The sequence below is a fragment of the Ursus maritimus genome, unplaced genomic scaffold, assembly GCF_017311325.1.
Source record: "Ursus maritimus isolate PB19 unplaced genomic scaffold, ASM1731132v1 scaffold_19, whole genome shotgun sequence".
Lineage (NCBI taxonomy): Eukaryota > Metazoa > Chordata > Mammalia > Carnivora > Ursidae > Ursus > Ursus maritimus.
The window spans coordinates 47402526-47421685 of NW_024424341.1; the positions used below are offsets into that span (position 1 = coordinate 47402526).

The window sequence follows — 19160 nt, forward strand, 5'->3', positions numbered from 1 at the left end:
GATTCTAAGTGAGGCCAGGGATAAGCACGAGGGCTTCCCATTAATTTATGAGAGTTGAGTATAGTTTTTGGTGCAAGGAGAGGTAACAGGGTCTCTGCTCCGTGAGTCTGGGAGGGTCAGGTCTGTGCAGCACACGGTTCCTCCGCCGTAGCTGAATTTGTGATAGTGTGTGGGAGGGGAGGCCCCCTGAAAGCAGAGAAGGAAAAGTCAGGGATTGGTCTCCAAGTAGGAGCTCATAGTTTTTGAAAGGCTCCTGACACAAAGGACTAGGAATTTGGGCCTTTTCTGCATTTCAAAGTCCTGCTGTCAGGCAAGCAGTTTAGAGGTGCAGAGGCTCTGTTGGTGGCTTTAAAGGCATTTTCTCCTGATGCAGCTGTGATTTCTCCACGAATCTCTTCTGAGAAAGAAATCTAGAGGACGACATGAAAGAAGAAGAAATGGCCAGTTCTCAGGTAAGCCTTGCGTCCCAAGTCAGATGGCGTGTCGTCTATTTCTCCTGAAATTCCATTCATTTAGAAATTGCAAATATTGATTCCTCTGGTTATGATGTTTCTGCTTTATCTTTTCCCCTAATTTTAAAACATTTTCAAAAATGATACCCAATATTAAGTCTTTAGAACACTCCCCCCGTATATTCCAGAGCTTTCTCTCTAACCTGTCTTTCAATAGTCTATCAACATTTGTCCCTTTGAATTAAAGTCCTGCAAATATCATAAATATTCCCTTGGTGACAGACCCACAGAGGAAAGCCTTGCGTCCAAGATACCTACTGCTGATGGCCTCCGGCCTTGGATATCAGTCAAGGAAAACATTTATTAGGTTCCATCTAGATGCTTCTTGAGCTCTGTGTAGACCAGGAGTAAGAAATTGCATAAATAAACACAATGGATATGAGACCCAGAATAACTTAGCAAGTTTTAGAAAAGAAGGGGAGGCTTGCTCTTTGGAATGTGAGAAAGATACTCTATTTAAATATACTAGATATTACAGAACATGGAAACTATGTGTGATTGAAAATCCACCGTATTCTCATAATACAGTTTATTTTCTGATTTCGTTTGCGGGCACAAGAACACACCATTAATAGTAGGTCCTTCAGTGTGCCTAAGGCACTGGTGTCAGTTTGTTTCCTTATAGCTCCTGTTACCTCCTTTTACTTGGGTTGGTGCTGACAGATTTCTCCGCTCTGAAGTCTGTATTTTCCCCATTATCATTCTTAAGGATCTTAGATGGATTTACTGAGCGATATGCAGAAACCATCACATTTAAAGTAGAAACTTCTTTTTTCTGACTTGTTCTTGCTTCTAGTTTTTGTTGAGAACAGAGGTAAAAGAAATGGAGATAAACTGAAATTCAACTTGCAGACCCTTAATAAATACTTGAGATGGGCAGCGTAGGACATTCCATAAGGACTTCCCAACTGCCTTAATGTTAATGCTTCGCTAGAGGTAAAAAGCAAGCAGCTTGACAATAGCCAGGCCTCCGGGATCCTGTAAGTCCTCTTTAACATATGAAAATCCCTGCAGAAACTTCCTTTATTTCTATCCCCCAACTTAAAACTATATTATCAGTGGCTTCCACAAGGACAGTGTGGGTCTTTCTGCCCAGGGGTCCTGGCCCTGTGCTTTAGTAAAAACAGCTTTTTGCACCAAAAATGTCTCAAGAGTACTTTCTTGACCCTTAGCTCGCTGGCCCCTGCCCATCAGTTTCCCCTGGACCATGGAGGCTGTCACCTTTGTGTAGCAGAGATACTGATTTCTAGGACTGGAGGTTCTAAGTCAGATCTGCATCTTGGAGGTTTTTATTTTAGGTCACAGAGTTACCCTTCTATTTACTTCCTTGTATTTTCAGAAAAAAACCAAAAATCTCTCTTAACGTGTTTGAGTGTCTTAAAATCCTGAAATATAGTAGGGTCACAGGTAGAAATTATACGGTAGGCTTGTGACACAGAGGAAACTTGATTTGCAGCCAATAAGGAGATCACACAGAGTAACTTCCAGGGGGGACAGTTTCCTTTCACTTAGGGTTCAGATGGAAATTCAGCAAGAGGGGTTTCATCATCTTATGTAGAGCTGGGCATATGGTCGCACATGAAGACAACACTTCCATACATACTTTGTATGTTATGAAAGTGATGTTTATGCTCCTCCTTCCTTGGAGATTTTCATATTATAATGAGGTAAAAGTACCCTGGGTTACTGCTTGCTCCATCTACAGGGGTCTGAGTCAGGGGATAAGGTCCAACTGGGCGGGCCCAAGTGCTTCCTCAGGGCCGTTATAACTTTTTTTGGATAGTTTCTGTTTCCAACACAGGAGACTCTGCCCATGGGGTCTTTTGATTGAAGTACAAAGATAAAGTGGAAAGAAGAGGTTAAGTAAAATGTGGGACAAAGGTTGGTGGGTCCTAGCAGGTGAGCAGTAAAGGTCAGGTCGTGGGTCTAGCTGGTGACACTAACTCCCTCTTGATCTTAGGGACCACTGTGAACTCTGTCGATGGCCACTTGGTGACGGTGGTATTTCTTGCAGGGACTGCTGACATTCAGGGACGTGGCCATAGAATTCTCCCAGGAGGAGTGGGGATGCCTGAGCCACACGCAGCGGGAACTGTACAGGGACGTGATGCTGGAGAACTACGGACACCTCCTGTTCTTGGGTGAGGATGACTCCTTCCACATTTCCTAAACCCTACTCTGGGTTTTCTTCTTCTTGAAGACTGTTTCTTGGAAGATTCCCCATGAATGCCTGGAATTCAGATCTAGACAGAAAGGGAAACAAGTAGGGGTTTGTAGATGTAGAGAAGATCTTCATCATGTGTCCTTTTTAGCCTTAGCTTCCCCTTCCTGAAGGGAACAGCATCGCTTCTGTAGATGAATGGCAGTTCTAAACATTGAGCGGCATAGCGTGGGACTGCTCACATCTTAAACTGAAATTTTAATTCCTTCTTATTGTATTGGTTGTACTTGAAAGTGGAGGTCGTGACGTGAAAATTTGAAACTTCTCGTGCATGTTTAATGGGGCTGTTGGTCAATAGTGTTTGGGAAATCACTTTCTAGAATTCTACAATGTCCTCTAGTGGATTGAAAATTAAAATCTCCAGCACTACTCCTATTCATTTTTTCTAATTAACAGGTCTTACTGTGTGGAAGCCAGACCTGGTCATCTTTTTGGAGCAAGAGAAACAGCTCTGGGATGTGAAGAGAAAGGAGACCGTAGCCTTCCATCCAGGTAGGTGGGACTGAATGAAACAGTTGACAGAGGGGAGGTCCAAGTCTGAAGGAGGAAGACAGACCTTAAATTCTGCTTCGAGTAGCTGTGCTTGAATGGAAATTAGTTTTAGAAGCACAGTTGAATTTCTCCTCCTCTCACGGAGGAACATCTGCTAGCCAACATTATCAAGCTCTCTAGGGATTCTCCTTCAGCTCCAGTGATGGTCCATCACATGCACAGGGAGGGTAGGAGACTCTCCTTGGGGTGGGAGGGCCTCCATAATCTTGAGAGCTTCTCTATTGCTGTGAGGGCCCTGGGGAAATTTCCCTATTTCTGAGGAACTCTGTGCTAAGCCCTTTGTAAGTTCTGTTTTTCGTCATGTGAGAAGTGTGTCAGGGTAGTGGTTGGCATATTGCAGTTTGGTGTAGAAATCCCAGAACACTGGAGACAGACATTGAATGTTTTCTGGTTTATGCTTTCCCATGTTATGGAGGCTTTAATCTTAACTGTACAGAATGGAGACTCAGGAAGTTCATCAGGTAAAAAAAACACCTTCCTAAAATGGAAAGTCTACTCCTTTATTTCACTATAAAAGTTCATTTTTCTCTGTATCAACTAAAATTAGAGATTTCCACTATGCGTGGTGGTAAAAGAATTTCTCAGTGGTGAAACAATTTAATGTATCAATTTGAATTGTAGAATTTCTATGTAAATTAATGCCGTAGGGGAGCTAGAACATTTGCAATTCAGAACTTGCAGGCTATAATAAACTCTGAATTGTTATCTTATTTATTTATAATCACATCATTTTATCATTTTGTGTGATATGAAGTTCTTTGACTTAGTCAAGTGTGCTTTCACTTTACTAGTTATATGTCAGATTCGTCTCTGAATTTTTTACATGAAAATTTATGATATAACGTGGACATTTGCTCAGAAGAAGTGCGGTGGATAATTGGTAAAATTCCCTTTTAAAAAAAAAAGTCTTGTTTATAAATTGAATTTTAAATTGACAGGAAAAATTAACCATTAGTCTTTTCTTCTACCTTCCTCAGAATATATCTGAATTTTATCCCAAATATTTATTCTTTATGAAGTGATTGCTGGTACATTTTTACAATTTTCATGTTGTTTTTTATTTCAAAATGAAAGGTTTTCATGTGGGTGCTTGGTTCTAAAGAATGGATTATAGCCTTGCATTCTGTACAAGAGTAGAGGTATATTAATAACACAATACATTTTTAATGTCTTTTAAGTACTTAGTCGTAAAATTTTCCATTAAAGCTTTTCATGGTTGTATTAACGAATATTCTTTACAAGCTTACTGCCAGTGCCAATAATTCAAAATGCTTGTTTTTTCATCAGTACACAGTCACAGTTTGAAATTATAGTTATATAGAAGGTTTCCTTTTAAAATTTACCTATTTTTATGTTGACATCTTTTGGTGACGTTTTGCCTTATTCTGGCTCTTCCATTGCATAATAATGTGCTTCCTTTTGTATGGGACCTTCCACAACATTATTTAGATGTGGTACCATTTTTACCTCTGTATCTTATTATAGGATGACAATTGTCGACTTTGTACATTTCAAGACAGTGTAAGTTTAACTTAAATATGAATCAGCTTTATGCCCTTTACTAATAAAATGATGTATTTATTTGTACAAATACCACCCATACATATCTGATTGTGAGTCATCTTGTTTATTTCTTTCCTTGGTTAGTGTTCAGTGAGTATTGTATCCTGTGTAGGTGAATCATCATAATAATTAATTTCATCACCCCTTCTGAATGTATATTCTCGATGCATGAGAGACACACTTTCTATGAATTGAAAGCAGTCTTTAAACAGTTCATACCTCTATCATGTTTACGTATTTAATTTTATCCTTAATTGTGGTGTTATACCCATGGTACGCTTTGATTCCATTCTCGTTAACTTTTGTGTCTTCTGTACGTATTTTCATTGTGGTTACCTTGGAAATTGCTTAAAATATGTTAAAGGCATAACAAACAATTTTAAACCGATAATGTCAGTGGCGTAGAAAACTCTTCTATTTATCTCCACTCCTGCACCCACGTTATGTTACTGGTATCACAAATTCTGTTTTTAATGTTGTGTACTTATTTACCCAGATTTATGATTTTTATGCTTTTATTTTTTAAAAAATTCTGTAGCAGGAATAAAAGTGACTTGTGTTACCTCATTAGAACACTATAGGGGCGCCTGGGTGGCACAGTCGTTAAGCGTCTGCCTTTGGCTCAGGGCGTGATCCTGGCGTTCTGGGATCGATCCCCACATTAAGCTCCTCCGCTATGAGCCTGCTTCTTCCTCTCCCACTCCCGCTGCTTGTGTTCCCTCTCTCGCTGGCTGTCTCTATCTCTGTCAAATAAATAAAAAATCTTAAAAAAAAAAAAACACTATAGATTACTATAATGGTGTAAATATTTATGTTTAGCAGAGAGTGTTATGTTGGCCTGTGGTTTCACTTACTGTTCAGAATCCTTTTATTTCACTTAGAAAGACTTCCTTTAATCCTTCTTGTAGGACAGGTCTGGTAAACTTAGAGGGGTTTTTACTTAGGAAAGTCTTCATGTCTCCATTCATGGAAATCAGTTTTGCCAGATAGAATATTCTTGGTGGTTATTTTTTAATCTTTCAGTACTTGAATATATTGCCCCATGCACTTTTTCCTGTAAGGTCTACTGCGAATCCCACTACTAATCTTACAGGAGCTCTCTTGTACAAGATGAGTTGCTTTTGTCATGCTGTTCCAAAATTCTATTTTCACTCATGATTTTTCGTAAGTTAATTATAATGTGCCACTGTATTCATGTCTTAACATGTATCCTACTTTAAATTTACTGAGTTTGTTGAATTTGTCCCTTTTTTCCACATACATGGGAAGTACAAGTCTTTAGTTTTTCATGTAAGCCCTTAGCCCCTTTCACTCTCCTCTCCTCTTGGAGTCCCCTTAATGTATATATTGGTCCATTCGTTGATGTTCCATGTCACTTAGACTCTGTCCTTTTCCACATTTTCTTTTGTCCTTTCAGTCGATAATTTAAAACAAGCCATCTTTAAGTCGTCTGATTCTTTTTCCACTTGGTTAAGTCTGTGACTGACCCCTTGTTGTGTTTTTAAATTCAGTGATTGTACTCTTCAGCTCCCAGTTTCTGATTGATTGTTGTTATATTTCCTGTCTCTTTGGATTTTTCTTTTGGTCACGCATCGTTTTCCTGACAACATTTAGTTACACTGTTCATTTTCTCTTCTTTCTCCATTAACATCTTTGTGATGGTTATTTGATTTCTGTGTCAGACTATTAATAGTTCTTTATTAATTTAGGGCCAGTAATTTTGTTCCTCTGATTGAAACACGTTTTTCTGTTTCTTTGTATGCCTTGTGATCTTTTGTTGAAATTAGGTAATTAAAAAAAAAAAAACACAACAAAACAGGCTCCTACCATGTATTCTGAACTTGGTTGGTTTCTGCAGGAGAGCAGATATATTAGTAATTTCAGGGGCCTGTCAGACATATTCTATATTCTGTCCATTTGTATTGTCTCAATTTTTGCAATTCCCCAGTTTAAAAAATTGTAGTTCACATTAGAGCCTTCCTCTGTCTTCAACTATGGAATCTCTCCATTGTTTGAACCTTTTCTCCGAGCAACCATTACAGGACATTCAGAGGGTGCTCTCATTCCTTCTGCCTTCCATGTCATGCATGACAAAAACTATTCCAGCAGGTAGTAAGAAAGAAGCCAGACCAATGAAGCCTTGAACATACAGGTCACTCATTTGTTTCTCTCCTGAGGGGAGGTAAGAGTTTTCTCACAGTGTTGCCATGGAGTGTCAGGGAGGGTGAGCCATTTTTGTGGCCAAGTGTCACAAACTTGCCTTGTCTCTTCCATGTGGTTCTTCTTCATTTGTACTTACTTGGGTGTGCTGTGTTCTGAATGGCTTCTGGAAGACTCTTAAAAAGGTAATTTGGTCCATTTTTGTCTCCATGATGGGACAAAACCCTGGTGCTTCCTTTTTCTCCATTGATAATGTACTATAATGTGTATTAATTTTTCACATTAGAATTTTAATGTATATGTACATGAGTACCGTGAGTGGTATCACTTATTTTGTATCTTTTAGTTGTGTCTTTCCACAACACCGTGGGCCTATTGGGAAAGACAGGCAAGGAAGATTTATTTTCTGGAGTGATATCCAAAGATGTGGAAGCATCTATTTTCCATAATTACCAAAGTATTTCTAAAGAAGACAAAACTTACCAATGTAATGAATCTGGGGAAAATGTCAATCAAGTGTCAAATCCTAGTAAACATCAGAAAACTCAGTTTCCAGAGAACCACTATCATAGTGGGAAAGTCTTTTCAAAAAGCTCAAATCTTATTGTACCTCATTATATCTTTAATCAAGTGAAAACTTAAAAAGGTGGTAAGTGTGGCAAGCCTCTTAACTAGTGTTCAAAACTCACTCAACAGCAGACATTTCATAATGGGAAGAAATCTCACAAATGTAAACAATTGGCAAAGTCTTTAGCACTCAAATATTATCAATATATGGTAATACATAGCGGGCAAAAATGCAGACAAATGTAAAAAAAATGCGGCAAAGTCTTTAAGCAGAACTACAAACTTTCTGAATATTAGAGCATACATACTGGATGAAACCCTAGAAATGTAAAGAACGTGGCAATATTTAATTAATAATCAGAAGTATTCAGCATGAAATTACATGTACTGGGGAGACACCTTACAAATGTCAAGAATGGTGATAAATTCTTTACCTGGAACTGAAACCTTACTCAACAACGGAGCAAGCATACTGGATAGAAATGTAATGATTGATCAAAAACCTCTGTTTTTAACATAGAGTTCAGAAAAAAAAAAGAACCTTTATAAGGGATAAAAATATTAAAGATGCCAATAATTGGCAAAGTATGCAGTAGAAAGGCAAATCTAAAATCAGAGAAGGGGGGCGCCTGGGTGGCACAGCGGTTAATCGTCTGCCTTCGGCTCAGGGCGTGATCCCGGCGTTCTGGGATCGAGTCCCACATCAGGCTCTTCTGCTATGAGCCTGCTTCTTCCTCTCCCACTCCCCCTGCTTGTGTTCCCTCTCTCGCTGGCTGTCTCTCTCTGTCGAATAAATAAATAAAATCTTAAAAAAAAAATAAAATAAAATCAGAGAAGGGGTGCCTGGGTGGCTGTCTTTCTTAGGCATCCGACTCTTGACTTCAGCTCAGCTCATGATATCGGGGGCCTGGGATCGATCTCCAGGTCAGACTCCATGCTAAATGCTTGGTATTCTCTCTCTCCCGCTGTCCCTCCTCCTGTTCTCTCTTTCTCTCTCCAAAATAAATAAATAAATAAATCTTTAATAAAGAAAGAAAGAAAAGCAGAGCAATCACAGCAGAAAGAAGTCAGTGCCACTTTGCAGACATGATTCTAAATCAGAGTATTTATTATTGAGAAAAATCCAAATTTAAATAACCTAGATCAGTTACTCTGTAGCCTTGGACAGGGCAGGCACGAGCGGCACCAGCCTCCGCCAGAACTGAAAATGTGTTTGTAATTTTTGAGTCCCCAAACTTAAAACCATTCCTACTTTACCATGCAAATACACTATTGTTTTTTTTTTTGTTTTGTATTGTTTTTTAAGATTTTATTTATTTATTGGACAGAGAGGGAGCACCAGCAGGGGGAGTGGGAGAGGGAGAGGTAGGCTTCCTGCTGAGCAGGGAGCTGGATGCGGGGCTCGATCCCAGGACCCTAGGATCATGACCTGATCTGAAGGCAGGCTTAATGACTGAGCCACCCAGGCGCCCCCAAATACAGCATTGTTGACCTGAAACCTTACCTAGAACGTTAACAGTTAAACATCCCATTCTTTGTATATTGTCCATATTCTCTGCAGTATTTTTATAATAAAGTAAGGTGGAGAAAAAATATTAAGGAAATCATAACAGAGAAAACATGTTTACACTGATGCACTATATTTATAAAAAATACATATATCTGTGTATAAGTAGACCCACACTGTTCAAACCCATGTTATTCAATGGTCAAATGTTTTTGTTAATATTCCTGAAAGGACCAAGGGAGATGGATGTCTGAGAGGGATAATTAGTTTCACTGTGTCTCTTTTTTTCTTTTGACCGTATTTGAGATATTTTGCATGGCAAATATTATCGATTTTACTTTTAAATCATCTCATGCTAAGACTTCAGTACTCATGGGCATGCAAAATGATTTAATTGTTGCTGTCTCACAGACATGAGGGGCTACTGTATGATGAGAATTCATTTACACCTACTTTTCCAGGGGAGATTAAGGACTCTTTAATGTAAAATGAATGAGGAAAGTCCACATGGAGATGTTTGTGCTTGACATATAAGAGTAAAATAAGTCACGATGAATTAAGTATACAGGGCATTGTTATTTGCATATTAAATTAAAACCGAAACATTCTAAATTTTAAATATTTTTGCTAGTTGCTGTTTAAGAAGAATATGGTGATAGTTTATTTAGAGCTGGATGTATCTTCATCATAGGAATTGACGCAAGTCAAGAACATTAGTTTATTCGGTTGAACTAAAGAATTTTTCACAGATAAATGAGGAACGTATAGCTAACTCTTCCATAAAAGGGTGTAAAATTATTATAAATCCACATTGACTCAATAATTAGCCTCAGTTTGAAAAGCCTCGAAAGCACAACTCAGAGATCATTGTATCAGAGGAACAAGAATGGTTCCTTGAATGCCTGTGATGGGTATGTTGACCAACAATCATACAATAATTTTGCAATAGTTTGTTTTCAATGCGTTTGAACTCAGTATATTTTCACTTTAACACTAAATAGATTTAATGTGTTAACACTGATACATATCACGTGAAGTGCTACCCTGCACCACCTTACCTGCCCCATCATCATCAAGGTTGCAGGTAAACAGACAAAGTACACTTGATCCCTGAACAACATGGGTTTGGACTGTATGGGTCCCCTTAGAGTCAGATTTGTTTATAGTACAGTACTGTATATGCATCATCTCCTCCTTCTGATTTTCTTAACATTGTTTTTCTTGAGCTTCTTTTTGTAGGAATACCAAATACAACTCTTATATAAGTATATATTAATTGGCTGTTTTTCCTAAGGTTTCTTTTGAGCAGTAAGTTACCAAATGTTGAGGAGTCAAAGTTATACACAGATTTTCAACTGCATGGGGGCTGGGTACACTGAACCCCCGCATTATTCAAGAGGCACTTGTTAAAGCCATGGGATGGTATCACTAATAATGTTTTTCCCCAGTGGCCCTAAACCTCAAATTATATGAGATTAATTTTCCCCACATTTATGTATTTTATCTTTTCTTTCTTTTTGAACAGCTGCGACATTATGGTGTTTTTAATAAGGATAATATGGAAGTATTATTGAGAGTGTAGCTAAACAATTTCTTGATACTGCTGACTTGGATTCCAGTTCACATGACCAGACTGCCTGCAGGGGATTTGAACTGACTCTAGCTCCACCCAACAGCAAATACGCTAGGTAACAGCCCCCACAGTCACACACAAGTGTAAGTTCCTGATCTGACTTCCCAGTAGCCCTTGTGAAAGAGTGTCCACTCCCAGTATACTTACCATGAGCACCCCTTAGAGAATACACTTGCGGAGTTTACCATACTCCACTCATTTTAGTTTGAGTTGTGCATTCTAGACTTGGCCCAGGCACTCCAAAGCACACCAACCATGGACCCTAAGAACGACATGTGCCCTGGTTCCTGCCATTTTCTCTGCCTGCACTCAGTCTTGACCTCTTCACGTTGTCCCTCAAGGCATATTATGTACACCCTCCAGGATCTATGAGTAGTCAACTTTATTTCGATATCTTTGTTTTCTTTAATTGAACCATGACTCACTGTCTAATGCCCGGGGGTTCTACTTAACTACTGCTGATTGAACAAAGTCACTACTAATATAATATAAGCCATATCTACAGAATTCTCAGAATTTTAAAATTTTTACCCTTTATTTTTCTTTGCTTATGTTGTTTTTGTGAGCATACAGAACACAGAGGTTTATGGTTTTGATGTGCACAGAGTGCAATATGCTGTATTATGTTAAAGATGTATTTTGGAGTAAAAGAACTAACTAGGAATAAGTGTGTATGTGTGTGTGTGTGTGTGTGTGTATACCTATATTTTCAGAAGGAACGGGAATATTGGATCCAAAGAGATAAATACCAAATTTAAAAATTGATGATTTCCTAACAAAAACAGATTCATAATGGCAATAATTTTCTCTACGTTGCATTGTATTTATTTTGCCTTGATGTCATGTATGTTGTTTTGGGAATCTCCCCATGCAAATCCTACCTTGTCTACCTGGCTGTGACTCACATAGGATGTACTTTGTTTTCCTTCTTCTAACGTTCAGGAACTTTTCCTTATATGACTTGCTCAGGAATTTTATGATTAGATTACAAGAAATGACATGGCGTTCAACGTTAATTTGAATGTGGGCATAATCCTTCAGTGATCACGTTAAATTCCAGGTGGTTTAAGTGACACATTTCACTCCTTCCCTCTCAACTGGAGAAGAACATTAAGTAAGATTTCTGTAGTTATTGTTCTTTTCCCTTCTTGGAAATGACACTATCCATGTTATTCACATTACTGCAACAACTTGATAGGTGAAAACTTCAAGACTTAATGAGTCATGGGTTGTTTTAACATTTATTTGAAGGGCATAAACATGGGATAGTAGTGAGTGCTGAGTAGATGTTCTAGTTTAGGAAGAAAACATTCTGTTAGGAGTCATGGTGTGGTCCAAGGTAAGAGATGAAAAATATATAGGATATAGTGGTGAAATGAAATCCTTAAGTGGGGAGAGGACACTTGTCCAAGGCTGCACTAATGACTCCAAATCTAGAAATGTAAATTTTACTTGTTTTCTTTCCAAATCATCTTCAATTCTGTCTCCTCATCTCCATTCCGATGACATAGGAATCACAGCTGTCCTTCTTTCCTGTGTTGTGGACACCCCACTTTTCACTGCTCTCCCCGTCCCACGTAAGCCATGCATGCCCTTGTAGGTTCTTATGAGTAGCTTGGAATTTTTTTAATTCAATGAGAAATGGTTGGTAACTGGATCACTTGAAGCCATATCTGAGCTTGAAATACAATGTTGTCACCACTTCACTGTAAGAACAGGAAAACACCATCAGTGCGCCCCAGGATTACCTCAGGCACTTGGTACTAAGGAGAGTTGTGAGGACAGATCAAATATGATGGTGGTATACTTCTATAGGAAGGTACGTTCTGCTAATAGAATATGGAGAACTGAGATGTGAGGACAGATGTGTCGAGCTCCCTTTGGTCACTGCAAGGTCTTGGGAAGCTACTTGTGTTGAGCAAATGTGACAGAGATGGGAATTTGGGGTATGTGCTCATTTTCCAGGATTGCAGGGAAGTCAGATCTGTTTCTCATTATTTAATCCATTCCCTGGTTGTACTGAGGACCAGTTGCTGTTGGATGACAGAGATAACTGTACTTTCCCAGGCCCAGATGCATGGTGGTGGGTGGAGGGGGGATATTGGATGGTTTAAACATTGTGGGCATAGCTTGAAGATTTCACATGTCACATGACAGAGTAGATGTTCAGGATGAAGAAAGCTGCTGGATAGTAATATGCAGAACCAGCAAGACATGTGTGGGGGATCCACAAAGCACTGGTATCCCAGTGCTGTAACCCCAACATAAGTCTGATCCATAATACATGGGTGACCGTCCAAGGATGCTGACCCACGGCTGGCAGGGATCTCCCTCACTTCCACTCAGCCCCATGATGAGTCTAGTCCTGTGCTCTGGACCGTGTGCAGGACACTGATTCATTGGGAAGCAGGTCACCAGTCCCCGTCAGTGAGCATCTATGCTTCTAACAGTCTGCCCAGGTTTTAGGCTGGATGTCCCTATGTTGTTTCTTTTTGTTTGTTTTCACAGGCCATGCTATGCGTATACCTGTCCTGACCTGAGTAGAGAGAGGATTTTTATCAGTTGTAGAAACTGATAAAATTTAGTTGGGTAGCATGTCACACTCCCATTTAATGTTGGATCAATTGAAGGGTAATAATTCATTTTGCAGTGCCTGTTACTTTGTGGTCAGCTCTACCGTGAGAAGACCGACGTGTATGTATGGAAAAGAAGATGTGTATTTTGTGTTACGTACGTATTTTGTGTTACGTACACAGTGAGTAGGTGGATACTCAGGTCGGATGGAACGGCTCAGACACCCTAGAGTGTACTCTCATTTTTCGCTTTCTTCTCTCTGGTGTTTTCCACCCCAGCCATTGTGATTATACTTGTTCTCTCATGGCCCTAAGATGCCTGCCCCACCGCCAGGCATCAAACCATGGTTAAGTCAGCAAAGGAGGCGGTGTAAATCTGATAGGACTTAAGAAATTTGATCTGAAACCTTTCTGTTTTTATTCAGGGGAGGTCATCCTCCCCAGGGCACTATTCTCTCCCTGTCATTGACCAGCACTCTGTCACAGTTGCCCGTCTAAGTACAAAGCTATAACTGTGGCACAGGTGGACATTTAAGATGTTTGCGAATGGCTCTTGTTTTCTGAGCTTTTTCCCAGCATCTGACAGAAAGGCAGTCACACTTTGCCTTGAAACCAGGTGTTACAAAAATTCCCCAAAATTTAGAGTATCCTTAACCTGAATGCACGGTTCTCTTATTCTGCGTGTAAATGCAGTGCTGATGAAGAGCTGCTTAAGCCTGCCATTATTTATGGTCTTATGGTAAAATCGTCGAATACAGCATTATAGTGAGAATGCTATATTCAGTCCCATTTTAGTATATAACATGTATTAATGTCCGTATGCATTTCATGACTTACTTGATCAAATATTTACATAAGTTCTAATTCACTTTAATTTGGATCATTTTTGTTGAGGAATGTGAACAAAAGTGTATTTGGGGACAGGGTGCCTGGGTAGCACAGTCGTTAAGTGTCTGCCTTCGGCTCAGGGCGTGATCCCGGCATTCTGGGATCAAGCCCCGCATCAGGCTCCTCTGCTGGGAGCCTGGTTCTCCCTCTCCCACTCCCCCTGCTTGTGTTGCCTCTCTCGCTGGCTGTCTCTCTGTCAAATAAATAAATAAAATCTAAAAAAAAAATGTGTATTTGGGGTGATCCCAGGAAGCTCAAGGAGGGTATTGAGAGAAAGGAGAGATGGAAGAGGAGGAAGCCAAGACAGACTCTGTTAGAGTCAGATTCATTTACGAATAAAGAAAATGTGTGTTGTGTGTTCATGTGTCACAACAGTAACATGACCACAAGCATGGGTATTTCTAAGAGTGACTCATCTGTGGGTAACTCAGGATTGACTTGTGACTTAGTTCCTGCAGAGGCCGTCAAATTTAGCCTGTGTCAGAATCACCAGGAGCGCTTGTAAATCTTGGATTGCTGTGCCTATCCCCACATTACCATGTCAGTGGTTCTAGGGTGTAACCACCCAAATTTCCTTTCCTATATGTTCTCAGGTGCCTGTGTAGGGAACAGATGTTGAGAACCCATGTGTGGGGACACATTTAGAGGTGTGTTCTTCAGGAAGGGTATTAGCCTGTGCAAAATGTAGTCAGATACACAAGTGTGTAGTCCTGGTTCTCCAGGTGAAAGTGGACTCGTGTGTGCTGGGCCTTTCCTGTGTTTTTATATGTGATGCCTGATCTCTGTGTCTTGTTCTTAGTAGTCAACCAAAGAGCCATGCAGGCCACGTATGTGTGTTTTGGGGTGGAATTTTCACTTTGAAATCTCACAGAGGATGTTCTGTGTACAGATTTCTGGGTGAATCATTGAGTATCAAAGAGGAAAGAGAATCCAATCATACGTCACTTGTTGTTTCCTGACTTGTTAATTTTAGCCATTCCGACTGGTGTGAGGTGGTATCTCACTGAGGCTTTGATTTACATTTCCCTGATGGTGAGTGATGTTGAGTATTTTTTCATGTCTCTGGGGGCCATTTGTAGGTCTTCTTTGAAGAAATGTTTGTTTATGTCTTCCGCCCATTTCTTGACTGGAATATTTGTTTTTTGGGCTTTGAGTTTGAGAAGTTCTTCATCAATTTTGGATAGTAGCCCTTTATCTGATACGTCATTTGCAAATATCTTCTATTATGTTGGTTGTCTTGATTTTGTTGACTGTTCCCTTTGCTGTGCAAAAGCTTTTTATATGATGAAGACCCAATAGTTGATTTTTGCCTGTTTCCCTTGCCTTTGGAGGCATGTCTATCAAGAAGTTGCTGTGGCCGAGGTCATAAAGGTTGCTGCCTGTGTTCTCCTCTAGGATTTTGATGGATTCCTGTCTCACATTTAGGTCTTTCATCCATTTTGATTCTACTTTTGTGTATGGTGTAAGGAAATGGTCCAGTTTCATTCTTCTGTATGTGGCTGTCCAATTTTCCCAGCACCATTTGTTGAAGAGACTGCCTTTTTTCTATTGGATATTCTTTCCTGCTTTGTCGATGATTAGTTGACCATACAGTTGAGGTTGCATTTCTGGTTTCTCTATCCTGTTCCGTTGTTCTATGTGTCTGTTTTTGTGCCAATACCCTACTGTCTTGATAATTATAGCTTTGTAATGTAGCTTGAAGTCCGGAACTGTGATGGCCTCCAGTTTTGCTTTTCTTTTTCAACACTCCTTTGGCTATTTGGGGTCTTTTTAGGATTATTTGCTCCAGCCCTGTGAAAAAAGTCGATGGTATTTTGATAGGGATTGCATTGAATATGTAGATTGCTCTAGGTAGCATAGTTTTGTTTTTGTTTTTGTTTTTTTTTAAGATTTTATTTCTCTGACAGAGAGAGATACAGCGAGAGAGGGAACACAAGCGGGGGGAGTGGGAGAGGGAGAAGCAGTCTTCCCGCTGAGCAGGGAGCCCAATGCAGGGCTTGATCCCAGGACCCTGCAATCATGACCTGAGCTGAAGGCAGACGCCTAATGACTGAGCCACCCAGGCGCCCCTAGGTAGCATAGATATTTTAACAAAATTTGTTCTTCTAATCCATGAGCATGGAATGTTTTTTCATTTCTTTGTGTCTTCCTCAATTTCTTTCATAAGTATTCTATAGTTTGCTGAGTACAGATCCTTTGCCTCTTTGGTTGGTTTTATTCCTCAGTATCTTATTGTTGTGGGTGCAGTTGTAAATGGGATCAACTGCTTAATTTGTCTTTCTTCTGTCTCCTTGTTAGTGTATAGGAATGCAACTGATTTCTGTACATTGATTTTATATCCTGCCACTTTGCTGAATCCCTGTATGAGTTCCAGCAATTTTGCCATGGTGTCTTTTGGGTTTTCCGCATAGAGTATCATGTCGTCTGCAAAGAGTGAGAGTTTGAATTCTTTTTTGCCAATTCAGATGCCTTTTATTTCTTTTTGTTGTCTGATTGCTGAGGCTAGGACTTCTAGTAATATGTTGAACATCAGTGGTGAGAGTGGCCATCCCTGCTGTGTTCCTGACCTTAGAAGAAAAGGTCTAAGTTTTTCCCCGCTGAGAATGGTATTGGCTGTGGGCTTTTCATACATGGCTTTTATGACATTGAGGTATGTTCCCTCTATCCCTACACTATGAAGAAGGGAGGCTGTACTACGTGAAGTTTATCTGGTCCAGTGTGTCATTCAAAGCCCTTATTTCCTGGTTGATCCTCTGCTTAGATGATCTGTCTATTTCAGTGAGGAGGGTGTTAAAGTCCCCTACTATTATTGTATTATTGTTGATGTGTTTCTTTAATTTTGTTATTAATTGGCTTGTATAATTGGCTGCTCCCATGTTAGGGACATAAATATTTACAATTTTCAGATCTTCTTGTTGGATAGATCTTCCTGTTTAATTATGATATAGTGTCCTTCCCCATCTCTTATTACAATCTTTGGTTTAAATCTACTTTGTCTGATAATAAGGATTGCCACCCCATCTTTCTTTTGATGTCCATTACCATGATAAATGGTTTTCCAACCCCTCACTTTCAATCTGGAGGTGTCTTTGGGTCTAAAATGACAGCCTATTGATGGGTCTTGCTTTTTTATCCAATCTGATACCCTGTGTCTTTTGATTGGGGCATTTAGCCCACTTACATTCAGAGTAACTAATGAAAGATACGAACTTACTGCCTTTGTATTACCTGGAAGGTGACTTTGTCTGTATATTGTCTCTCTTCCTTTCTGGTCTATGTTACTTTTGGGTTCTCTCTTTGCTTAGAGGATCTCTTTCAATATTTCTTGTAGGATGGTTTGGTGATCACAGATACTTTTAGTTTCTGTTTGTCCTGGAAGCTTTTTATCACTCCTTCTATTTTGAATGACATCCTAGTTGAATTAAGTATTCTTGGCTGCCTGTTTTTCTTATTTAGCACCCTGAATATATCATGCCAGTCCTTTCTGGCCTGCCAGTTCTCTGTGGATCTACCAATCTAATGTTTCTACCCTTTTAGGGTACAGACCTCTTATCCTGAGCTGCTCTCCAGATTTTCTCTTTGTTTTTGAGAATTGCCAGTTTCAGTATTATGTGTCGCGGTGTTGATCTATTTTTATTGATTTTGAGGGGTTTCTCTGAGCCTCCTGGACTTTGATGTCTCTTTCCTTTCCCAGATAAGGGAAGTTCTCTGCTATAATTTGCTCCAATATATCTTCTGTCCCTCTGGCTCTTTCCTCTTCTAGGATCCCAGTTATTCTCTATGGGTTACATTTTCTCTATGTGTTATGGATAGATGCTTTGAACGTTTTTATTCTACTTGTCTTTCCATTGATGTTGGTATATTAAAAAAGCTTTGGAGTATAGTGATAGTTTCTTGCCCTTTGGTAGAGGACAGCTTTATTTATTGTACAGGAAAATGTATATCTCCTTCCATGGCAAAAGTTCAGGCAGATATGCTAGATGTTCTTTTAAGATATTGGGGTTTCCTATGCTCAGGATCTCACAGATGTGGCACAGACCCACTACATGAGTGGCATCTACCCATAGGAATTGTGGGTGGGAGGCTGGCAACTGAAATTAGGTGATGAAGATGTTGATGATGTTTGCTTTGTCATGAGCAGTGGCCTTTGGTCTTTACTCTAGGAGTCTTCTGTCTTCGGCCAGCAGCGGAAAATTGTTAGAGACCAACTTGTTACATTATAGAATGTGTGTAATCTTGGAATTTTTATAGTTCTTAAGTTTATTCATGGACTTTTTTCAAAACAAAATAGACATTCATGGGGGCGACTGGGTGGTGCAGTCGTTAAGCGTCTGCCTTCCGCTCAGGGCTTGATCCCAGCATTCTGGGATCAAGTCCCACATCAGGCTCCTCCGCTGGGAGCCTGCTTGTTCCTCTCCCACTTCCCCTGCTTTTGTTCCCTCTCTTGCTGGCTGTCTCTCTCTGTCAAATAAATAAATAAAATCTTAAAAAAAAAAAAAAAGACATTCATGGGTGTGTTTTGTCTTTTGTTTGTTCATTTGTTTTGTTGTTTAGTTGTACATATTAGTGAAATCATATGGAATTTGTCTCTGTTTGTCTGACATATTTCACATAGCATAATACCTTCTAGGTCTGTCCACATTGTAACAAATAGCAAGAAACAACAGCAACAAAAAAGCAGAAACAGACCCATAAATGCAGTGAACAACCTGCTGGTTACCAGAGTGAAGCCCAATGGTAGGATGGGCAAAATAGGTAAAGAGTAATGGGAGGTACAGAGGTTTAGTTATGGAATTAATAAGTCATGGGGATAAAAGATCTAGCATAGGGAAGATACTCAGTGCTATTATAATAGCATCGTATGGTGACAGTAGCTCACTTGTGAGAACATACTAGAAACTATAGAGTTGTGAAATCACTGTTGTACACCTCAATTGATGTAATATTGTATGTCATATATATATATATATATATATATATATAG

The 19160-nt window shown here is 39.5% G+C and overlaps 2 protein-coding genes across 2 annotated transcripts in view; one reads left to right on the top strand and one right to left on the bottom strand.

The window, feature by feature from the left end:
- Positions 1–19160, bottom strand: part of LOC103657337 (zinc finger protein 91-like) — a 686132-nt gene that overhangs the window by 214747 nt on the left and 452225 nt on the right. The gene's annotated exons all lie outside the window — the stretch shown is intronic.
- Positions 1–19160, top strand: part of LOC103672893 (zinc finger protein 260-like) — a 79852-nt gene that overhangs the window by 52306 nt on the left and 8386 nt on the right. Inside the window, exons 2-4 of the mRNA XM_008701596.2 lie at positions 374–452; positions 2527–2653; positions 3130–3225. Coding sequence (XP_008699818.2) covers positions 423–452; positions 2527–2653; positions 3130–3225 — 253 coding nt within the window. The 5' untranslated portion in view covers positions 374–422. The remainder of the gene's footprint in view (positions 1–373; positions 453–2526; positions 2654–3129; positions 3226–19160) is intronic.